Raw genomic sequence first — 23,785 nt, 5'->3', positions numbered from 1 at the left:
ATTAAAATTACAATGAAATAGCATTACACACTGATAAGGAAGTGGCTAAAATTAAAAACTGTAACTGTACCAAGAGTTGATAATATGGAACAACGGGAAGGCTCACAGAGCTGGTGAAAATACAAGATGGTGTATCTGCTTTGAAAAATAGTTTGACAGTTTCTTATGAAGTTAAATATGCACTTACTATCTGACCCAGCAATCCCACTACTAGGTATTTACACAAGATAAATGATAACATGCTCACGCAAAGATCTGTAGGTGAACATTCATGGCAACATTATTCACAATAGCCCCAATTCAAAGAAACAACCTGAACTTCCATAACAGATGTATCAACAAATTTTGATAAATCTGTACCATAGGATACTATTCAATAAATAGGAGAAAAATAGTATATGCAACAGTAAGTCTCAATAACATGTGAAATGAAAGACATTATATAAAAACACTACATATTATTTGATTCTATTTATATGAAATCCGAGAAAAGGCAAAACTACAAAGAAAGCAAATCAGTAATTACTTGGGGCCAGAGGTTGAGGGAGAGAATAGAGCATAAATCCAGGGGAAAAACTGCAAAAATAAAATTAGGGGTACTTACAGGTCTCGCTTATTAAAGCAGAACAATACTCCCAAAAGGGTTGTCAATAGGAATGCTAAGCAAACAGGGACAACTATCGCTTCAATTTCTCCTTGAGCTAAAAAACAGAAAGGGGTAAGAAGGAAAATAATGGTCAATGCATATGTTGACACAAACAATGAAACTTCCCAGCCAGAGGATTGTTGAAGAGATGAAATACCATCCTGTTTTTACAGCCTTTTCAAACTTAAATGGCTGTTTTCTCCCCTCTCCCTCTTCTTGGTAAATGATATCCTAGCCCTTTATACCTTACACTGTAACCTGGCCACAGGGTGAAAATAAACTATATGTTGGTTAGGGTAATAAAATGACTAAGTTCATTTTATTGGACAGATAATCTATAAGTTAGAGCTCCCAAACCTAACCATTTATTACATCTATGATCTGCCAGCAGAATCTTAACAAAAGCTTATCTTTGAGATCTGTGAGTACCGGGGAGAAGTGGAAAAGTTGTAAAACAATCTTAATAACTGAAACTACAAATATGATCCTCTATGAGGAATAAAAATAAAATTTTTAGTAGCTATTTACTATTTTCAAAAAGATGGCGTCAGGGCGCCTGGATGGCTCAGTTGGTTAAGTGTCCAACTCTTGATTTTGGCTCAGGTCATGATCTCAGGGCAGTAGGATCGAGCCCCAAGTCAGGCTCTGCATTTCAGCAAGGAGTCTGCTGGAGATTCTCTCTCCCTCTCTCTGCACTCCCCACCCCCACGTTGTGTGCTCTTTCAAATAAATAAATCTTAAAAAAAAAAAAGATGGCATATCTGATAAACGGCTAAGAATTTATAAGAATCTTTTTTTTTTTTTAAAGATCTCAATTAGTTGAGAGAGAGAGAGAGGAGAAAGCATGAGCAGTGGGGAGGGGCAGAGGGAGAGAGAGAAAAGCAGATTCCCTGCTGAGCAGGGAGCAGGCAGGGCTCCATCCCAAGACTCTGGGATCATGACCTAAGCCGAAGGCAGACGCTTAACCGACTAAGCCACGCAGGCGCCCCAGAATTTTTAAGATTCTTAAGTACAAGGAGTGGCAGTAGTAGGAATAGTATCACCTAATCAGTAAGCATAAGGTTTCTACATAGCAGATGATACCTAATCTGCATTTAAAAGAGGGCTTACTTAACCAAATGAATCATTAATTGGATAGTTTATATTGGAGTTTTTTTTTTTTTTTTAAAGATTTTATTTATTTATTTGAGAGAGAATGAGAGACAGAGAGCATGAGAGGGAGGAGGGTCAGAGGGAGAAGCAGACTCCCTGCCGAGCAGGGAGCCCGATGCGGGACTCGATCCTGGGACTCCAGGATCATGACCTGAGCCGAAGGCAGTCGCTTAACCAACTGAGCCACCCAGGCGCCCTATATTGGAGTTTTTAATGATTCACCTTATGGTTGTTTCTGGTTAACTCCTCCAGTCTCCTTCTAATTAGTCTTTTATGGGAAAACTTTATAAAAGTAATATTGCAGTCATATGCTATTCACTTAGTCTAATCTTTGCACCACACACATCCCTTTGCAAGTAAATTTATTTTCTACAAAGCTTAACACAAATCAGTAAGTCAGATCAATGCTCAGGAATAAAGTGTAGATTGACAAATACTAACTCTTGTATGCTCAGGTTTCATATACATACCAAATCAAATTCAGGCAGAACATTTTCTTTACTGCTGCTAAACTTACTAGGTTTTTATGTCTTGGGCCTTTGCTCATTCTGTCCTAAGATGCCCTCTTCCTATTTGTTCACAACCTAACCTCAAGGCTCAAGTACTGTTTCCTTTATAAAATCATCTTTGAAGATGAAACTCCCCCCTACTAATTATCTTTAAATTCCCACTCTATTACAGCCTACATGGCCCAAATGCTTTTCCATTCAATTACTTTATTTATGCTGTATTTCCTCAAATACTTTGGGAGCAAGGCCCATGCTATATTAAGAAGCCATAAGAGTTCCACAAAACAATAAATAGATCAGTGAAAAAAGCAGATGATGAAGTAAATCCTAACAAGTATGCTGTAATTTTTGGAAAAAAATGTATGCATAGATAATACCAGAAGGATATACAAATATGTTAAGAGATTATTCTAGATGCAGGATTAGGAGTGGATTTTTCTTCTGCTCTATAGAATGTTACTTTCATAATCAGGATAGTATTTTAAAAGCTTATTTTTTTTTAAGATCAACTTCAATTATTACTTGTTACATATATATTTTATTAACATGTCACCACAAATCTTATTCCAGAAACTATGTTCATTACTGGCTATCACGGCAAAGCTCAGGATCTTTTATTATCTATTTTATGTAGTTATTCATTCATTCATTTTCTCATTCAGCATTCAATCAATAAGGAATATGTAGTTTCTACTTATCAATCACGGTGCTGGTACTTGGGGGTGGAGGTTACAAATACAATAAAATAAGGTAATTTCTATACTGATTCAAAATGTAGTAGGAACAAGAAAGAATGCAGCTTCAGTCTGTGTTAGGGAGGCTAAAGGAAGAGCCAAAACAAGGGAAGGTGAGGAGCTAACATAGGGCTACCCATTAGGAAAAGCAGAAAAAGATGGAGAAAATCATGAGAAGCTTAGGGTCAAGGAAAGAGATTATCAAAGGGCATGCAAAAGCAGTAATTAGAAGGCATGATCAATAGGACTTTATACTTGGCTTATGTAAGCAAAAAGAGGAAGAAATTTACTATCATTATCTAAATTTCTGGCTTTGGCAAAGACTTGGATGGTTGTGTCAGGGAAAAGAGAAATGTATTTGGGAAGGAGAATAAGGATGGCTGAAGTCACGGACAGGTAGTGTGACTAGGTAGATAATAAAAGAGGGGTGAGAATAGAGCTCTGGAAAATACAAACCATTTTTAAAAAGAAGAGTGAACAGGAGGCCGAGAAGGAAGTACCAGAGAGGGAGAAGATTCAGGAGAGTGCTATTACAAGAAGTTTAGAAGAACCAAGGGAAGAAGCAGTTTCAAGGATGGAGAAGAGAAGCCAACAGAGTCAAATGCTGAGAAGTACAGAAGAAAGACTAAAAAAGCAGGCCCTGGAGATCGTAACTAAGAGGACTTCTTCCCTGAGTGACATCAGGGAGATCTCAGTGGCGTGGTGGGCTGGAGGCCTGGGTTCAGCACGTCAAAGACTGAGCTGGAGGAATGGAAGTAGAGCCTGCAAGTGTGGACTCATCTTTCCAGCAACCTGCCTATAAAAAGGAGGAATAAGAGAAGGAGGAAAGAGACCACACTCGATTTTTGCCAGTGAAAATATGAGCCCATTTAGAAAGATACACAAATTCTTTTGGCATTTATAAAGTATAGATGAAATCAGTGAGAAGCAGTTAATGAAATAACAGAGGTGAGTTTTGATAGTTTAAAGAAACAACCAAAATCCGATAAATACAAAAACCATAATTTATGAAAAATGCATTTCTATGATCCAAAGATACATTTTTAACAAAATTTTAGCTTATTAACTAAGTCTGTTTTTAGTCTGATTAAATTTTAAAAAGAAAAAAAGAGAAGGAAAGAGCAAACATCATTCTTTCTTACCAAACTTTGGTGTAGTGAAAGTGAATTCTGGGCCATCCTTTCCCCCTTCATCTGTATATGCTGCCATTCGTACCATGTACAAAGTGTCACTGGTCAAAGAAGACAGTGTATATTCTGTGTGGGAAGAATCCACATTCACAGCTAGAAGAAATCAGTAAGTGTGGCTTATTCAACTGCTCAATGTTTCTGCTTGATTTGGCTTTTATTTGACATTGCAAAAGTATTAAAAAGGAAAAAAAATACATTTTTCAGGAAATAACTTTCATATCTCTGACATAATATTCTTCTCCCATAAGCACAACACAGTTATTTCTTTAATGGGACCATGAAAGCAACCATAAGGCATATTCTCAGGTGTCTCTTTTCTGATGATAATATACTCTAAGATATATAACTTAAGGAGGTGAGACTTAACATTTAAAAGCTTAAGAAAAACACCAGTAATTCTTAATAACTGATAGTTTTATTACCAGTTTCATTTCCAATGATGGTTCTATAAAATATAGTATAATTCCGGATAAATCCATTCTGAACATCAACAGGAAGTTGGTCCCACTCTAAGACAGCTTCATTTTTCCCCACTTTTTTTGTCCGAACAGTAGGTCCTTTGGAAGGTGCTAGAATAAAGTATTTGATAACTGAAAATCATTATAATTCAGTATATCACTAGAATTTACTAAAATTTAATTATTATATTTGAACACTGTAAGGCATATCCTTATTTAAAAAAGATAAAATGTCTTTGTTAATAGAAAACTCAACACATTTCCAAGAAAATGAATTTGGACTTACGAGCTTGTTTAAGGTATGCTTTTATAGACTCGGGGCTTCCTGGTCCATCAGCATATATTGGAGTAACTGTTATCAAATAACATTTGCTCTCTGCTAGATTCCCTAAAGAAAGAATAGGAGAGTAAGCATTTTTTCCCTGTAACAAAAAAAAAAGTCTAACTCCATTATTTATTTTTACACTATAATTTCATGGTTATTGAACTTTCTTTTCAAACTGCAGCTTTTAAAGTAAGCGTTGCTTGGGGCGCCTGGGTGGCTCAGTCGTTAAGCGTCTGCCTTCGGTTCAGGTCATGATCCCAGGGTCCTGGGATCGAGTCCCACATCAGGCTCCCTGCTCCGCAGGAGGCCTGCTTCTCCCTCTCCCACTCTCCCTGCTTGTGTTCCCTCTCTCGCTATCTCTCTCTGTCAAATAAATAAATAAAATCTTTAAAGTAAGCGTTGCTTTTTGTGTACTGGATTCAAGCTTAATAGAGTAAAGCTATTTATGAAAGTAAAAGCTTACTTTTATTGCCAATATGGTGGAAATATTTATCAGTAAAAGTAATTATTATATTTACATCCAGGACTTATAAAACATTGATTTCAAATTATCCTTGGTCTTATAGCTTCAGTGTTTGTACATCTTAACTAATTCTCAGAAAACTGCCTAAAGACCCACTGGTAAGAGCTAGGGAAATGGCCCTGGTTTGTAAGGTAACTGGGAAGAAAAGAATTAGTACTATTTCCCCCAAAGGGTAAAAAAAAAATTTTTAAATAAAGTTATCTTGAATACCTCCTTTATTTATAATCTCTTCAAATTAACAAAGTAATCTATTCCTTTAATACACAATAGTAAAATCTTTTTATATAGAATTCTATCTGTCCACATCAGAAAATAAGGTATTTGTTATACTGAAGTTTATACATTCAACAAGAACTTTTATTTCCTCAACTATTACTCATAAAGTTATATATGCTTCTGTGCTTTCTTAAACAGAGTAATTTTACTTTTTCTTGATGACTCAATATTATCAAGAAGATGAATTAAGTGTTAAACTCTGCTGTAATACAGTGATGTTATCAGAGCTATGAGCTATTGGGGCTCCCTGTGCAACCTGAAGGTCTCTGGAGATTATGCTATGCTTTCTTAAAAACATTTCTATTGTCTAGTTACTACCAACGTGCATCTTCTCTCTAGCTCCACCTTGCTTTTGATAAGGCTGATAAACTGAACCAAATTTATTAAAATTGTCTATTAAATAAGAGGTTAACGAGGGCCAAATAGCCTATTTTATAAATAAAACAAACTTTATGGCAGGTATGTCCTTGTTTACAGCTCTTCTCTAATTAACCATATTATTCATAGCTGAATTCTAATGGTTCTCCTTCTTGACTAAAACAACACAAAACAAAAACATACAAGCTGAGTGTTTTCTCTTTAAAGCTGTTTTATCACTTCAAAGCCACAGAGTTAAGTTGTACCTTAAAACGCAGGGCAATCCACCATTTTGGAGCTCTACAACATCATTACTTTCTGTCCATTACAACTTCCAGTTAAAAGACAAGGAAATCTGAGTTCTAATTCTGCTTCCCCTATTCAACAGCTTTAAGGGTTTAACAAGTCATTCAGATGCTACAGGAAAATATTTTCTCATTGCAGGATGAGGAGTTAAATCAGGTATAGAAAAAATGCAACTAATTACAAGCAGAGGTCATATTACCTTATAGTTCTCTTTACAGTTTTTTAAGTGTTCCTTTGAGATCAAAACACTTAACTCTAAAGAGAAGATACTATTAGCCCCACTTTGTCCATAAACAGACCCTGCAAATGAATGAGGTGGTGAGAGTCACACATCTGGCGAACTAGATGTAACTAGTAACTGATAAACTGAAGATCTTTTCAGGGGACCACAACATCTGTAAAGCACACAAAAATATGTGAAAGAAAAATCTGTCTAAAGGATATCAACTTAAAATTTTTTCTAGCCAGGTATACCTCTTAAATAGGTGCGGTGTACAGTACCATCTTCTTGTTGCCAGTCTGGGATACAGGGCGATTTATCTGATAATACACACCACTCAAGTACGTATTTGTTTACAGATTCATTTGGAGCAGTCCATTCTACCCAAAGCATATTATCTTTGGGAAATGCTTTAAGATCCGTTACAGGGCGAGTAGCTTTAAAACAAAGTTTGAATACCGATATGATAAATGAACATTAAAAAATTTGAAATTTTGATATTTTACATTTCCATAACCAGTTTTTGTAGCTCATATTAATATGTATTTCCATGAATAAAGGCACTTTATTATAATTTACATAGACAATTTATTTTGAAACTAAAATTCTTCCTTTCTCAAAATTCTTCAAATGTTTTCTATGTGTAAATGGCATTTTTTTTCCTCTTTGAAAGCAATGAACAATATATTTAAGTCATACTCATATATGGTTCCCAGAGCCTTAATATTTAAAAAACCAGGTAAGCAATCAGAAAAGGCTGAAATGAATTAAGCAGTTTACTCCCAAGTTTAAGTGAGCCACATAATAATGGAACAAATTATTTGGTTGTTGACTTAGAATAATTATGTACTACGCCTCAGAATATCTTCTACATTAGGAACCACCTTTTCCCATCCGTAAGTCGACTCCATCTCACAGACACAAACCTTGAAAATCATAAGCAGGAATAGTTAAAACAGCTGCATCTGATTTGCCAACCAGATTTCTTGCTGTGAGAGTTGCTATGTAACGCTCATTTGTGATGTTTACTGTCCATTTTGTGTCATTAACTGTGTAATTCTGTAAACGTGATTTCCATCTTGTGAGAGTCACTTCATAATCCAAAATTTTTCCATTGGCTTCAAAAGGAGGCAATGTCTATAATAAAACAGTTTATTTAAAAAATGTATTTAATAAAAGTTAATCAGTTTTCTCCATGTTCACACATTCTGCTGTTAGGTCAAACCTCTAAATGTTTACCTGAAAGGTACTGGCAACCTCATTACAATTCCCTACCTTACGTCAAACTACTACATAGTAAATGAAGAGTAAACCCACTGACTTTGACTAGGAGGGAAAGCACCATTTCATTAGCTTTTAGTTCTGTATAGTACCTGCACTGTGGCTATCTGGCCCTAAATTATATTTTATGCCTGAGTATTTTTTTTTTTTTTAGTATGATACGCTTGCAGACTTATGGACTTGACAATAATTTTGTATTTCCTATTATTGGCATACATTTTGATTACTCAAAACCTTTAGTAATTATTTACTATGAGGCACTCAGGGAAGTTCAATGACAGATAAGATCCTTCTCATAGAACTTTTCATAGAATTGTGATGAAGTATTTATGAGATAAAACCTGCACTTTATGGCCCTTTTATGTAGTATATACAAAGCTTTGTGTTTCTATTTATCAAATGTTTTCCTGATACTAAGATGAATAAAAATTTAAGTTAAAAAACTACACTCACAATGCCATATAAAATATATTTATGTAAGTGATAAAAGAACATAAACATGCAATTTTTTACCTTCCATATGAGTTGTACAGATCTATAACCATGAGTATGGGATGGCTCTATCTTATACCAGAAACTTGGTGCCTTGGATGGTCCTAAAGAAATGACATAAACTTTTTAAAATAAAATTTTTCAACAATAAAATATAATCCTGGAAATTATTCTCTTCCTTTGTTCTTAATATTCTTGCCCTTCAGTCACTGTTTAAACTCTCATTTTCCCCACCCTAGCATGCTATGCCTGGGTCTTCCTTTAGTCAGGATGATAGATAGCTTGATAATTTAGATTATATCGGGATACTTTTCTAATCTTTAAATTGTAAAGCTACAAACATATCCTAAAGGTATAACCAAAGATGGATCACCATTTCTTACTGCTAAAAATCAAACTGAAAAATTTTATTTAAATATATACTTAAAACTCCTAAATGTATATATGTAAGAATATAAAACAAAATAAATGGGAGTAAATGTGGGCTAAGTTTATTACCTTATGTTAGGATGACTGTTGATAGGATATAATAAAAATGAATTCACAGTGCTGTTGTCATAATCACCAACAATGTGAAAAATGAAAATCCACTTTATAAAACCAAGTACCAAATGCTATTAGGTTTTAAAAATTCCTATAGAATCAGCTGATTTTTCAAAATTTTTGTAAGTGCAATTGTAAGATATGGTTCAATAGAATAAAAAAGGATCTGAATAAAATCTAAGCAGTGATATGATGATTATAAAGAGGTAATTATAGAGGTCAAAAGAGAGAAAAGAGGCAAGACTGGGGACAAGGTGCCAGTACAGGGGGTTCAAACAGATACACATATATGAGTATACAAAATAAAGACCAAGAAACTATAATGAAAATGTTACAGGCCAGAAAGACTTCCTAACATAAGAAGAACCTAGAGGAATCATTCATTGGTGATTAAATTGAAGAAATGCTTAATCTAATGGTTCATAATTTTCCAGGTATCTTTTTGACAAAGGCTATGTACCATCTCCCCAGAAAACGCACACAGGCACTAACCATAATATTTTGCTCACACTTAAGAGTAGTTCAGGAACCACCCTCCTCTCACCTCCCTTCCGCAACTGACCCACCAGCTTTCAAGGCCCCAAGGATCCCAGTTTAAGAATTCCTGGCCCAGACAAAGAAATCCAGTTGAAGACCCCCAAATCAGCAATAGCAGTATTGCTTTCTTTCATGTCATTTATGAGAGCAAGAGAAAATTCTTAGTGGAGAAAGGTAGTTTACTTTTCTGCCTCTCTCATTTCACTATCTAAACCTCTAGTGAAGCTGGAAGTGAAGGGACAGAAGTGGTATAGGAGGTTTTAAAGCCAGAGCTATTGCCATTGACACCTGAAGGGTGAAACTATGGAAGAAAACTGTTCAAAAATAAAATCTGTATGCTACAGGACTATTTCTTGACTGCTACAAAAGAAATTACTGATGTTAACTGCTATGGGCAGGGATCTTACCTTGGACCCCATATACCCTTTTATGACTTTTGGATTCTGTACTATATGCCCTATATGATCGTGGGGGGAAAAAAAGGAAAATGAAAATAAACCAAAACTCCAGGATTCTTTTCCAGGGCTTTATTAAGTGCTGGCAGAAACAAATAATAGTACAAACATATTTCTGACAGTGAGGGACTATGGTATATTTTGTTAGTATCATTTTAATGAGTCAGGATATGATTCTCTATTTAGGGATATCTCTGAACCACTGTCCTTTAATAAAATGTTCTGGACTTAACTGTTAGGTCAGTGGTTTTCTCATGGTCATTCCATGATAATTTTATTAGGAATCAAATAGATTTATACCATCAATAATGAACACTTTATATCCTGATGTCCTTAAAGAGAATAAAAGTGTAAAATACAAGTTTGAATAAAATGGTCACAAAATAATAAGCAACGAGGTATTATTAAAACCAGACACAATTCATAGCCATTAATTCCAAAACCTTCCTCATATATCTTAATTACTCACTATCTTCATATGTAATACCGCTTGCTTCTTCACTCCAGTCACTCCAGAATCCTTTACCATCTTCCTTCATACAACGAATCCTAAACACATATTCTGTAAAAGGTTTAAGGTCCTGGACAGTGAATGAAGATCGGGTGGATGCTGTATCTTCAGGAGGAATCTGAAATCAAAGCAGATCAACCAATAAAAAACCCAACGGTATTTATTGTAACTGTCCTAAATTCTCAAAGATTTTAGAAACTGAATTTAATGAAACAAGACTAATAAATTAAACTCAAGCTCTGGAGATATATAAATGCAAATCAAAAAGCAGTCTAAGTTAATGAAGTAAATAGATTTGGGAAGTATGGAAAACATCTATTATTAATCCTTCATTTATTTATTTTTTTTCTTCCATGGGGCCTGTAACACTGAGGGTCTCAGCAGGAAAAAGATGGTATACTCCAAGTAGAATTTAATTCAAGAAGGGTTTACACAAAAGGAAGTATGGGCAGAGTGTAGGGAAACCTCTTTAGATAGTGGTCATTACTCAGGGGCTTGTAGCTGTTATTACTCCTAGGCCAAAAGGGATGAGGGGAGGTACCAGAAACTGGGAGAAGAGGGTCAGATGGGGTTAATTTGAGAGGTGCAGTGATCTTAGGCTGAGAGACATGGGCAGCTCCGGGGAGGAAGGAGGGAAAATAAATATGCTGATCTCACTTGTCTCTTTTGCCAGACCCCCTGCTCCCATTAACCACATTCACTAGGAAACCAGAGAGAATGTGAACCCACAGATGAAATCCATACAGGTCAGCATTCCAAGACAAAGAGTAGAGTAGAGAAGAGCAGAGTGCAGCTCTGGATAGGAAAAAGGAAGATATCCAGCTCAATCAAGAAAAACAAAAGGTATCATTGTATATAAACTTGGTTTTCAGGAAAACAGAGAATATAAATAACTGATTCTACTACTCTGAGATTTTAATACTGAATACAAAGTAGGTGTCAATTTTTTTTGTTATCAATGAATTAAGAGTCTATGATATCAAAAAACTATTTTGAAGTTCAGGTATGTATCGTCTCTGTACAACATGAAGCATTAATCCATTTTCATTTGTTGCTTTTTCTAACTTTATTTTGAGCAGCCCTTCAGATAAGTGGAATGGAGAGTATTAAGATCATGGGCTCAAATCCCTTATGAGCTCATTACTGCAACAAGAGAAAGCAAAAGCATAATGTTTGTGACAAATGAAGTTATAACAAAGAATACTTTGTGGAGCACAAAGCTATGGTGATTGTCTTTTTAAAAGTTCCAAGTACTTCTTTTGGTGACAGCATCATCTCTGGGTACACTGTTCTGTTCCTTTTCAGTCTTATAAGTTCCCCAACAACTCCTTCCCCTACTAAGAAGTTGACATGATTTCTTAAAAGGGCTAGATACTAAATATTTTAGGCTGTGGGCCGGATAGTCTCTGTTCCAACTACTCAACTTGTCCACTGCAACACAAAATAGCCAAAGACAATAAAAAAAAAAAATGAGTGTGGCTGTGTTCCAATATAACTTTATTTATACAGACAGATGGCAGGCTGAAATTGGCCTGCAGATTTAGTTTGCCAACTCCTGCTCTACCTTAGCCAAATAATCTCTTCATATACTCCCCACTTAATTTGCTTATTTTTTGTGTTCCTTTTACCTCCCATCAAAAATACTATTCCTTATCACCTGGTATCACTTCCATACTTCACTTAAAAGCTACTGCACTCAGCAAAACTGTATTTTCTATCTGAATGTCTTCCTGTTTGCCCTTGCATGAAATACAGATCAAGAAGATGAGTCAAGCAAAATATTTCATATAACCACAACCTTAGGATATTGAGACTTTTAGGTTAGAGGGTTGTAAGACTATTTGCATAAACAGTAACTTGCAATTTACCTGGCTCCAAATTGAGGCATCTCTGGTCCTATATTGAATGTTGTATTTCAGTCTTATAAAACCCTGAATACTTGAGTTGATCCATGTCAATTTTAAGATACTGGACAGTTCCTCTGAGTTGCTTACGGATAAATTATGTGGCGGATTGGGCTTCACTGAAGAATAAAATAAATCCGAATGTTTATCATGGTTTATTTTTACAACTTCTTACACAAACTCAAACATACTACTTATATTTTATTTCACAATATTTATTTATTCTTACCAAATGAACTAATTTTTTTGAAAACAATGCGATGTCATACTATTATAATGGAGAGGAAAGGTTTCTAAAGAAATTTTAGTTTTCTTTGTCAAGTTATTATATGCTTGTTAATCTTTTTAGGTTATCAAAAGACAAATATTTATGATATATGTAAAGAAAAAGACAATAAAACGTGTACTATAATTGCTATGTTGTAAAATGTTTGACAATTACATAAATACTAGCAGATAACATTCAAAGTGCAAACCACTATAGTATAGTTGGATTATTAAGATTTTTCCAGATTATTTTTAATGTTGTTGTTAAAATAAATTTGTAAAAATCACTAAAATAATAAGTGCTTATTTCTATATTAATTAAAATCTAAAAACTAAATTAATAAGCCACTGCATATATCCTAATAAATTCTCAAATTCAGGTTTATAACTACCTTTATCTACAGGATCAAAATTTATATGATCTGATGTAACCTTCCCAAGGGCATTCTCTGCTTCTACCCAGACTTCAATGTTGACAAAATACACAGGAGAATAATCAACAGTACATGAGGTGGGAGTGTCACGTTTTGTTTTACAATCAGCAAACTTCTCTGTTGCCCTAAATACAAAAATGGAAGAATTGGTCATTAAAAACAGATTTTAAAAAATTAAGAGTGAAAAAGGTTACTTGATGAGACCCAGACTGTTACAGCTTAAAATAAAATTTCTCAAAAACTATCATGCTTTCCTTTAAAACTGAGTTTGATCTATATCTTAAAACATATTATTTTCAAATTTTTACTCCAAGAACATTACATGTAGAATACTATACTCTATCCCCAATGACCCTTCTCCAAAAATAATTTCCTGTGATCTTCTTTCCATTCCTGAAACAGAATCCTTACTGTACCTGCAATGTCCTTCTTTAAGCACAGTATGATTTTTCTAAGCACAATATGTTAGGAGGTGACAGGAGGACAGGGATAAGTATTTCTGTCAACCCCAGAAAATCCCCTTAGCCTCCTTCCAGTCAAACCCAGGCAAACACTTTCTGATTTCTATCACCAAAAAAGTTTCAAAGTGATAATACTATTTACTCACTTATATTTAAATTATGCATCAATTAAAAAGACATATACACACACATACACACATTTTTTTAAAACAAAAGGGTAAGTCAAAACCACAACAAAGCAGGTAACTTTTATGAATTACTATGATGTATACCTGAAACAAACAGGATACTGTATATCAATTATATCTCACTTTAAAAATTCCTAAAACTCAAAAGCAAAATGAAACATATCAACTCTTGTATTGAGTTGGTGCTGTAACACATAGAAAACTATTTTAAGTGTCTTTTTTTGTTTAAAGATTTTATTCATTTACTTGACAGAGAGAGAGAGAGCAGAATCAGGGGGAGCGGGAGAGGGAGAAGCAGACTCCTTGCTGGGCAGGGAGCCTGATTCAGATTCGGAGCCCGGGATCATGAACTGAGCCAAAGGCAGACGATGAACCGACTGCGCCTGGCGCAGGCGCCCCTTTAAGTAGCTTTAAAATTTAAGTAGCTTTAAAACAGTACTTTAACTATATCCTTAGTGGAAGAAAACAATCTTAAAATTCTTTTTAGGATTCACATTGTTGGTACTGATACTGGCATTGCTATTCTGCAGCGGCTATGCTTACTGAGATAAAGCAAAGGAGTTATTATATTGGTGCTGCTGGAGACCAAGGTTTTCAGCACAGAAGAAAGATGCAGATGTTAGATGGATGAAATTAAGTAAAAACAGGTAGTCCAGATTTTAAACTGGAAATATCAGTATTAGCGCATGATGTATTTTACCCTAAATATGTTTCCTGGCTGTTTCTGCTGTAAAAGCCTAGAAATAACAAGCTCCCCTAGCACCCAGACTGTAGTCTCTAAACAGTAGTTCCTACTAAATGGAACCATGGCTACATGGGAAATGGTTGATTCTAGGTCTGGGGCAGGACATATATACTAAGGTGAATCTGGAAAATCATGTCATATCAGAAAGGAAGAAAGCTGTCAAAGACTAATGAGTGAAGTCAAAAGGAAGAGCCAACCTGAGTAGTTCCTACTAACCAAGGATGGGACAACATAAGTATAAAGAAAAACAACGGTAATGGACTGAAACACATCAAATATATTTCAATATGAATTCATAATGAAGGGAAAAAACCCCTCATCCTTTGGAGGATGCTAGGGAACTAACTCTTTATAAAATTGGTTAGAAAGTGAAAACATTAATACCATTTTGCTTCTCTATATGAACTGTCCCTCAGGGTAACCAACAGTTGAAAGTTTTAAGTATATCAGGTTTTTAAAAAAAGACAGAATACCACTATTTTGTACCTCAGGTACAAATAATGATCGCTGATGGCTCAAACCTTTAAATGAAAAACTAATGGGATGCAACACGGTTAAATCCCCAAAACATTCTGCTGAGTCATAACCTTTCACAGAAGAGTACATACTATATCATTACATTTACATGACATTCAGAACAAGCAAAAATTTATAGTGAAGAAAATCATTTCAGTAGTTGCCTTGTGGGATGCGGTGAGACACGGTGGTGGATAGGACTGACCAAGCAGCAGCAGAAGTGAACTTTCTGGGGGTATGAGTAATGTTTTATATCTTGATAAGGGTCTGAGTTACATAACTGTACTAGTCAAAAGTCACTGACTGATACACTTAAGGTATCTAAGTATATTTAAAGATGCACATAAATTCTACCAAAACCCAAACATGTATATGTAACTGTCTAATTACATCTAATTAATAATGTAAACACCGAGGTGTTTAAGGGTGAAGTATACTAATACCTGCAAGTCACTCTGAAATACATAAATAAAAGATGGACAGGTGGAGAGAAGGATACATAGATAAACATATATGTGATGAAGCAAACACAGTAAAATGTTAATTGTAGGATCTAGGTGATGGGTCTGTATAAGCATTCACTGCAAAGTTCCTTCAGCTTTTATTTGATAAAAACTGCTGGTAAGAACTATTTTAGATCAATTTGTACTAGTGTATGCAGAGTGTGTCAGTCATGTCAAAGCCAAGTCCAATAAACAAAACCTATCTTTGGAAAAAAAAAAAAAAAAAAGGAAATTTTATAACAAATGTATCAGGCTGACAGCACCTGAAACTACCTCTCAATCTTAGTATCAGAAAAACAAAAGCTCTCAACCAAAAGATTTGTTAGATCTAATGGATGAATTCAGTAAAGTTGCACAATACAAAATTAAAATACAAAAATCAGTAGTGCTTCTATACACTTACAATGAATTTTCTGAAAAGAAAGAAATCTATCCCACTTACAACAGCATCAAGAACTATAAAACAGGGGGGCGCCTGGGTGGCTCAGTTGGTTGAGCGACTGCTTTCAGCTCAGGTCATGATCCTGGAGTCCCGGGATCGAGTCCCACATTGGGCTCCCTGCTCAGCAGGGAGTCTGCTTCTCCCTCTGACCCTCCCCCCTCTCATGTGCTCTCTCTCTCAAATAAATAAAATCTTAAAAAAAAAAAAAAAAGAACTATAAAACAGGAATAAATTTAACTAGGAAGTTAAAAGATCTCTACTCTGAAAACTACAAGACACTGATGAAAGAACTCAAAGACACAATAAATGTGCTCACGAATTCAAAGAATGAATACCGTTAAAACGTCACAAAAGCCACCTATAGATTCAATGCAATCCTTATCAAGCTTCCAATCGCAATTTTTTACAAAAGTAGAGAACAACACTCCTAAAATTTATGTGGAAACACATTAATAGTCAAAATATCCTGAGAAAAAAAGAATAAAGCTGGAAACATCACACTTCCTGATTTCAAGCTATACTATGAAGTTTAAGTCATCAAAACAGCATGGTTCTAGCATATAAACAAACATACCAGTGGAAGAGAACTGAAAGCCTGAAAATAACCCAAGCACAATTCAACTAATTATGCCAACTAATATTTGACAAGGGAGCCAGGGGAATTCCTGATGGAATAGTGCTGGGATAATTGGATATTCACCTACAAAAGAATGAAATTATCCCCTATCTTATACCTTTCACAAAAATGAACTCAAAATAGATTAAAGACTTAAATGTATGACTTCAAACCATGAAACTCCTAGAAGAAAATACAGGACTAAAGCTCTGTGACATGGGTCATAGTACTGATTTTTTGGATATGACACTCAAAGCACAAGCAAAAATAAAAAAGAGACAAGTAGAACTACATGAAACTAAAGATGTGGGGCACCTGCCTGGCTCAATCAGTTGAGCATCTGTCTGCCTTTGGCTCAGGTCATGATCCCAGAGTCCTGGGATCGAGCCCCATGTTGGGGTCTCCCTTTGCTACTCCCCCTACTTGTGCTCTCTTGCTCTGTCAAATAAATAAAAAAAATTTAAAATAAAAATAAAAATCTGCATAGAAACCATTAACAAAGTGAAAAGACAACCTACAGAATAGGAAAAAATATTTGGAAGCCATAGATCTGATAAGGGGTTAATATTCATAATATATAAAGAACTCCTACAACTCAACAGCAAAAAAACAACCCAAATAAAAAAATGGTAGAAGACCTGAACAGACATTTCTCCAAAGAAGATATATGAAAGGCAATCGGTACATGAAAAGACACTCAGCATCACCTGTCATGGGAAGAATGTTAATTAAAACCATAATGAGATATCGCCTCATGCCTGTGAGAATGGCCATCATCAAAAAGATAACAAATGTTTGTTTGCATGTGGAGAAAAGGGAACCCTTATGCACTGTTGGTGAAACTGTGAAGTGCTACAGCCACTATGAAAAAGATGGAAGATCCTAAAAAAATTAAACTACCGTATGATCCAGGAATTCCACTTCTGGGAATACATCCAAATGAATCAAAAACACTATCTCAAAAAGGTACCTGCACCTCCTTGTTCACAGCAACATTATTTACAACAGCCAAGACATGGAAACAGGTAAGTGTCCATCAATGGATGAATGGATAAAGAAGTTGTGGTATATACATGCAATGGACTATTATTCAGCCATAAAAAAATGCAGAAATCCTACATTTGCAAGAACATAGGTATACCTTGAAGGCATTATGCTACGTGAAATAAGAGAGATAAAGACAAATACTTATGATTTCACTTATTTGTGGAATCTAAAAGAAACAAACAAAAAGACCAAACTCACACACAAAAAAAGGGATCAGACTTGTGGTTACCAGAGGAAGAGGGTGGGGAGAGGGGAAATTGGAGGAAGGTGGTCAAAGGTACAAACTTCTAGTTATAAAATACTAAGAACTAGGGATGTAATGTACAACATGACTATAGCCAACATTATTGTATGATACACAGGAAAGATGTGGAGAGAGTAAATCCTATGAATTAAGGAGAAAATTTTTTTCCTTCTTTTTTGTTTTATCTATACAAAAAGAAGGATGTTAGATAAACCAATGGTGGAAATCACTTCACAATTTAGGTAAATCAAACCACTACACTATATGCCTTAAACTTATACAGTAATGTGTATCAATGATTTCACAATAAAACTGGAAAAGATAAAAATGACAGAAATAGTAGACATAAATTGTCTAATTGCTTATTACTCCACTTTACATTAAGATAAAATATGGTGTGCACCTAAAAAAAAAAGAAAGAAAGAAAAGAAGAAAAAGAATCAAACACTCTGTGGTGGATCCTGATTGGAAGTATATGTCACCCCTACAAATTACTTTTGAAAAAAAAAAAGATCAAACCCAAATCTAATCAAGTGTCTAGATCTAACAGCAATTTCTAGGGGAAAAAAAAAAAAGGGACACATGTTAACTGTTACTTTAACAACTGAATTGCAAAGAAAAAGATGAGAAAACCAGGCAGAATCTATGGTAAAACAAAAACATATCCATTTGTAATGCGTGGAGATTATTTAGATCGTGATTTGATGACTTGTAAAAATATATACAAATATTCATGGCACAGCATAGGAAATACAGTCAATGATAATTTAACAGTGTTATATGATGACAGAAGCTATGCTTGTGGTGAGCATTGCCTAAGATATGGAGAAGTTGAATCACTATGTTGTATGGCTGAAACTATCGTAACACTGTGTGTCAACTATACTCAAAAAAAATTAAAAAATATGTATATACATATATTCATAAACACCTGAGGAAACATGAATACTAACTGAAAATGGGGTAACCTATTAAAGTTTCTTCAATGGTATTATAATGCCATGTAGTTATGTGTCTTAAAAAAGTATGCCTATCTTTTAGAGATATGAACTAAAATATTTATGGATGAGATGATAATGACGTCTGAGATTTTCTTCAAGATAATTTGGGGTGGGGTATATAGAAGACTGGTCATGAGCTGGATAACAAACACATGGGAGTTTATTATACTATTCTTTCCCCTTTTATATGTTTAGATGCTTTAAAATAAAAGCTTAAACAAAAATCTGCATTTAATATTTCCACTTGAAGAAATAAAAACTCCAGCACAAATGACTAAATTCATAAGTTCAACATACAAAAAACTTAAAAACAACTTGCCATTCAGATTTTAAAGTGAAGTTTGTTTCCAGGTATGTTTCCCTTCCAGGATCCCACTGACACATCATTTTCTTTCCTTCATTCACAATACAACTCAAATTTTTAGGTTTTTCTGGAGGCACTGAAAGGGAAAAATGAGCCATTTTCAAAAAGCTTTATATCCACAAATAACATGCAGTTTATATACTACCCAAGACATGTGCAATCTAAATCAGATGGGGGGAAAAAAAAAAACAAACATGAGCAAAATGTATGGACATAATGAAATTAGACTAGTGACTAAAAAAATAATCTTTTCTACTTAAACTTGTGCTTTTTAGATTAAGTAATATACATTTTCTATAACTGTCACTAACTAGCATATTTCAAATTAATTTTCTACACAAAATCAACTTTCATTTATAACTGGGTAAGAATATTAACTGATTTCTCCATGAAGTGTATTTAAAAAGTATTACTGCATGTTAGTAAAAGGCAAGTAAATGGAAACAAATGATTCACATATTTCTCTTCCTATTGTTTTTTGTTGAAACTCCACTGGAGGAAAAGCAAATACCAAATTATGGTTTTGGGGATCCATCAATTTGACAATCCACTCTTGGATCATACTAAGTTTATTTACTCTGACACAGAAGGACTTTCTCCAGTATTTATTCACTTTCTTCAGATAGTTTGTTCTGTATGTGCATCTTTTCAGCAATTAAAGGATACTGAAAGTTACTATGAATACACTGACAAATTTCAATTCAACACTGTTTTGCGGGTCTCATGTAAAAACAGTTTTCTAGAAAACTGAGAGATACTTGACTTTCAAGAAAGATACAAATCTTATGTTACTCTTCAAGCTTTTTGTATAGTAGTAATGCAAATGGAGTTCCACTTCAAAACTTTTTTTAAAAACAAGTACGTCCAAAAGTCAATGAGCCAAAAAATAACTGCATTTCATAAAGACCAACAGACATTACGAATGTAATTCAACAGTCATAACAAAGTTTAAAATAAGACAAAAACAAAACTTACAGCCTGAAGTTATTCTGATTCCATAAACATTCTGATCAATCTGTCCAAATGTACGAATGTTGCAAGTGAGCTGAGTATTTAATAAAGATGTATCTGTAAACGTGACACTAGATGCTGTTCTGTTTATGATGGTATACTGTTCTTTAGGAACAGTAAGATGGTTTGTTTTCCAGAAAATATAACTAGCATTTACATGAAAATAATCCATACATTTTTCTTTTAGCACACAAACTGCAGTGAAATTAGAACCAAGTTGTACAACTGGAGATTCAGGTTTGATATAACCACATGGATCTAGAAGTTCACCTGAAAAGGAACAAGAGAAAATATAAAAATGGACTGAATTATTCTAATATAAAATGGTATTTCATATCAATGCAGTTCCTCAATCTTCACTAAAATATCTCTTTAAGACAGGGAAAAAGAATTACGCAGTGAAAAATAATATGGCAAGAATTCAGTGCCTCAATTTGTAAAAAAATATACAAATTACAAGGCTGATGAAAAAAACCTATGCAAGCTTCAGCCCTTTTTATAATATTCTAACTTTGCTTTAGGAAACACAGACTGCCTGCAGCATGATTCACACTTACTCCACCACCAATTCTGTTCCTCTATTCAGACCCAGGGTCTAAATTAAACCCTCCAGCAAACAGGCAGTGGCAGGCTCTATCCCTCTCTAGTCCTGAATGGTGTTGGGGATGTGGATGGGGCCAGGGAAGATAGTATACATTGCTCATTTTATCAAAATTCAGACAACAAAGGAAATAGCAAGAGAGCAACAAAAAACATAAATAGAACAAGATGGTCAAATATTATTAATTTTAACAATAAATGTATGGGATAAAATCCCGTATTAAAAACAAAAAAACAACCTGTATAAACAGTAACTATACCACAGCTGTATGCTTTAACTATCACCTAACTCCATGCTGATGACAACTAAATCCCTATCTCCAGCTCTAACTTCCTACTGTTTTCAATAACTTGCGAGACCTATCCATCTGAGATACTTCCTAAGTACTTTAAGATGAACACATCTAAAGGGCACCAGGGTGGCCCAACTGGTTGAGCGTCTGACTCTTGGTTTTGGCTCAGGTCATCCATCATCTTATGCATCCTAGGATCGAGCCCCATGTCAGGCTCTGTGCTCAGTGAATCTGCTTGAGATTCTCTCGCTCTGCCCTTCCCCCCAATCACCCACTCTTTCTCTCAAATCTTTAAAAAAAAAGATGAACACATCTAAAACTTTATGCATCACAGTCCCTTTCAAACTTACTTATTTCTCTACTTCTGCTAACAGCACTATTTATATCCAGTTATCTAGGCCAGATACCTTGTAGTCATCTTGAACACCTCTTCCAACTTCACAATACTGCACTGTGTCTTGTTGGCTCTGTATTCTTAATGTCTATCAACCTCTTTCTCACCAGCCCTTTTTGCCTGTTGAAGCTCAGGCCCTTATACTGCAGTCTGACCTCCTTCCAGTTTATCCTTTATGTTGCTATCAGAGTTACTGTTCAAAATGATCAGGCCATTTCCGTATTTTAAATTATTTAATGGCTGCCTATACCATCAAGATAAAATCCTAATTACTTGGCTTGATTTGCTAGCCTCATTGCCCAGAAACATAAGGCAACTTTCCCTAGTGAATCTTTTTGCCAATGGGTTCTTGGGTGGCAACCCATCCTAACTGAAGTTCCGTTTTTTTCACTTGGAAAATGAAGTTAATAAAAGCTATCTTTTTTTTTTTTTAAGATTTTATTTATTTATTTGACAGAGAGAGAGGAACTACAAGCAGGGGGAATGGCAGGCAGAGGGAGAAGCAGACTCCCCGCTGGACAGGGAACCTGATGTGGGACTCAATCCCGGGACCCTGAGATCATGAACTGAGCCGAAGGCAGACACTTAACCAACTGAGCCACCTAGGCACCCATAATAAAAGCTATCTTGAAGAGTTTTTGAGATTAAAAATTACTTATATAAAGCACCTATTACAATGCCTGGTATCCAGTAGTCCACCAGTAACAAATGGTAGCCTATCATAATTATTATTACTCTCCAAAGACAATCAAGTCACACTGATAGGGTCTGGAAGACAAAGTCAGCAGGAAGAATTAAAAACAGTTTTTTGCAGTCAAAACTATACTCCCAAATGGAATCCTGGAACCTCTCATAAAATCTAATGCCCAGAGTAGGAATGTGTATTTCTTTGTTTCAAAACTTACAAGGTGGACTCTTTATATGACCTTGCTATTATTTATACATATCTATAGTAAATCCCAGTGCAGATATTACGCTACACTTCCAAATGTATGGAACTTCATCTTGTGGGATACTAATAAGTTATCCTGTGATACTGGGCCAGTCCTTACAACTCCCTAGACCTCACTTTATTTCCTTGGTAAAATCGCTCCTGTTTTACTTACTTTCTCTAAAGTAATAAGGAACAGTAAATATGAAATATATTTTAGAGTACTAAAGAACATAAGACATAACTACAGACTCAGTATTAATAGTTTTTAATCACATAGAGTAAGAGAGATACTAGAAATGAGATGTTCCAAAGTGAAACGTAGGCTCATTAAAATCATCCTATGCCAAATTAATCCCATTTTTACAGGACTACCAAGCTATTTGAGATTAAATTACAGAAAGAGAGCATTTTAATTTTAAAAAGGTATCTGATAAACTTAGTTGGAATCATGTAGACAAGATGAAGAAATATGCATTAGAATATATGATAACAGATAACAGCTTAACATTACAAAACTGCTGATATCCAGCTGTTCTTGATCTACAAAAACAGAAATTTCATAGGTTCAAAAAAGAGATTCTTAATTGGTTGATTACTTGGGGCGCCTGGGTGGCTCAGTCGTTAAGCGTCTGCCTTTGGCTCAGGTCACGATCCCAGGGTCCTGGGATCGAGCCCCGCATCGGGCTCCCTGCTCTACGGGAAGCCTGCTTCTCCCTCTCCCACTCCCCCTGCTTGTGTTCCCTCTCTCGCTGTGTCTCTCTCTGTCAAATGAATAAATAAAATCTTTAAAAAAAAAAAAACTGGTTGATTACTCATATAAAAAAATACTACAAAAAAAAGTCAGCAAGAGAGAGGTCTAAGCGTATGCTGAAGTACCTGCTTTCAATCCTTGCAGCAGACTGTATTTTCCAAACATGGTCACACCTATATATTTATCCTACCCCACATGCTTTTCTTACAATGTGACTGATACTCCTTCCACAAAGAAATGGGATCAATATTCCCCTCCTGCCCTCAGATGTGTGTGGTGCTTATGTCTGCCCCAGCCAACAGAGTGTGCTATGTGACTATCTAGACTGTTATAACAATACAACTTTCGACTAGTGTTCTTTTTCTCTTGGGACATTTGTCCTTGGAACCCAGTCACATGTTGCAGGGGAGCCAAGGCGACATGGAGAGCCCACATGTGGTGTTCTGGCCAACAAGCCTAGCAAAGCCCTCAGCCCACAGCCAGCATCAACACCAGACATATAAGTGAATGTGCCTTCAGATGATTCTAGTCCCCAGTCTTTGAATATTCCAGGTA

At 35.2% G+C, this 23,785-nt stretch overlaps 1 protein-coding gene across 2 annotated transcripts in view; it reads right to left on the bottom strand.

The window, feature by feature from the left end:
• The window catches only part of IL6ST (interleukin 6 cytokine family signal transducer), a 52,990-nt gene that overhangs the window by 8,220 nt on the left and 20,985 nt on the right, over positions 1-23,785 (bottom strand). Inside the window, exons 5-16 of one of the 2 annotated variants that reach the window (XM_036065681.2) lie at positions 20,223-20,528; positions 19,203-19,323; positions 13,079-13,245; positions 12,384-12,538; positions 10,474-10,633; positions 8,491-8,573; positions 7,623-7,833; positions 6,951-7,133; positions 4,976-5,077; positions 4,654-4,800; positions 4,184-4,324; positions 605-701 (exon numbers count right to left, since the gene is read on the bottom strand). In XM_036065681.2, coding sequence (XP_035921574.2) covers positions 605-701; positions 4,184-4,324; positions 4,654-4,800; positions 4,976-5,077; positions 6,951-7,133; positions 7,623-7,833; positions 8,491-8,573; positions 10,474-10,633; positions 12,384-12,538; positions 13,079-13,245; positions 19,203-19,323; positions 20,223-20,528 — 1,873 coding nt within the window. The remainder of the gene's footprint in view (positions 1-604; positions 702-4,183; positions 4,325-4,653; positions 4,801-4,975; positions 5,078-6,950; positions 7,134-7,622; positions 7,834-8,490; positions 8,574-10,473; positions 10,634-12,383; positions 12,539-13,078; positions 13,246-19,202; positions 19,324-20,222; positions 20,529-23,785) is intronic. The other variant, XM_078067312.1, reaches the window with a different exon arrangement.

This window comes from Halichoerus grypus, chromosome 2, assembly GCF_964656455.1.
Source record: "Halichoerus grypus chromosome 2, mHalGry1.hap1.1, whole genome shotgun sequence".
In the NCBI taxonomy this organism is placed as follows: Eukaryota; Metazoa; Chordata; class Mammalia; order Carnivora; family Phocidae; genus Halichoerus; species Halichoerus grypus.
Note: the sequence above shows the minus strand (reverse complement) of the source record. Positions and strands in the feature narration are given on the sequence as shown.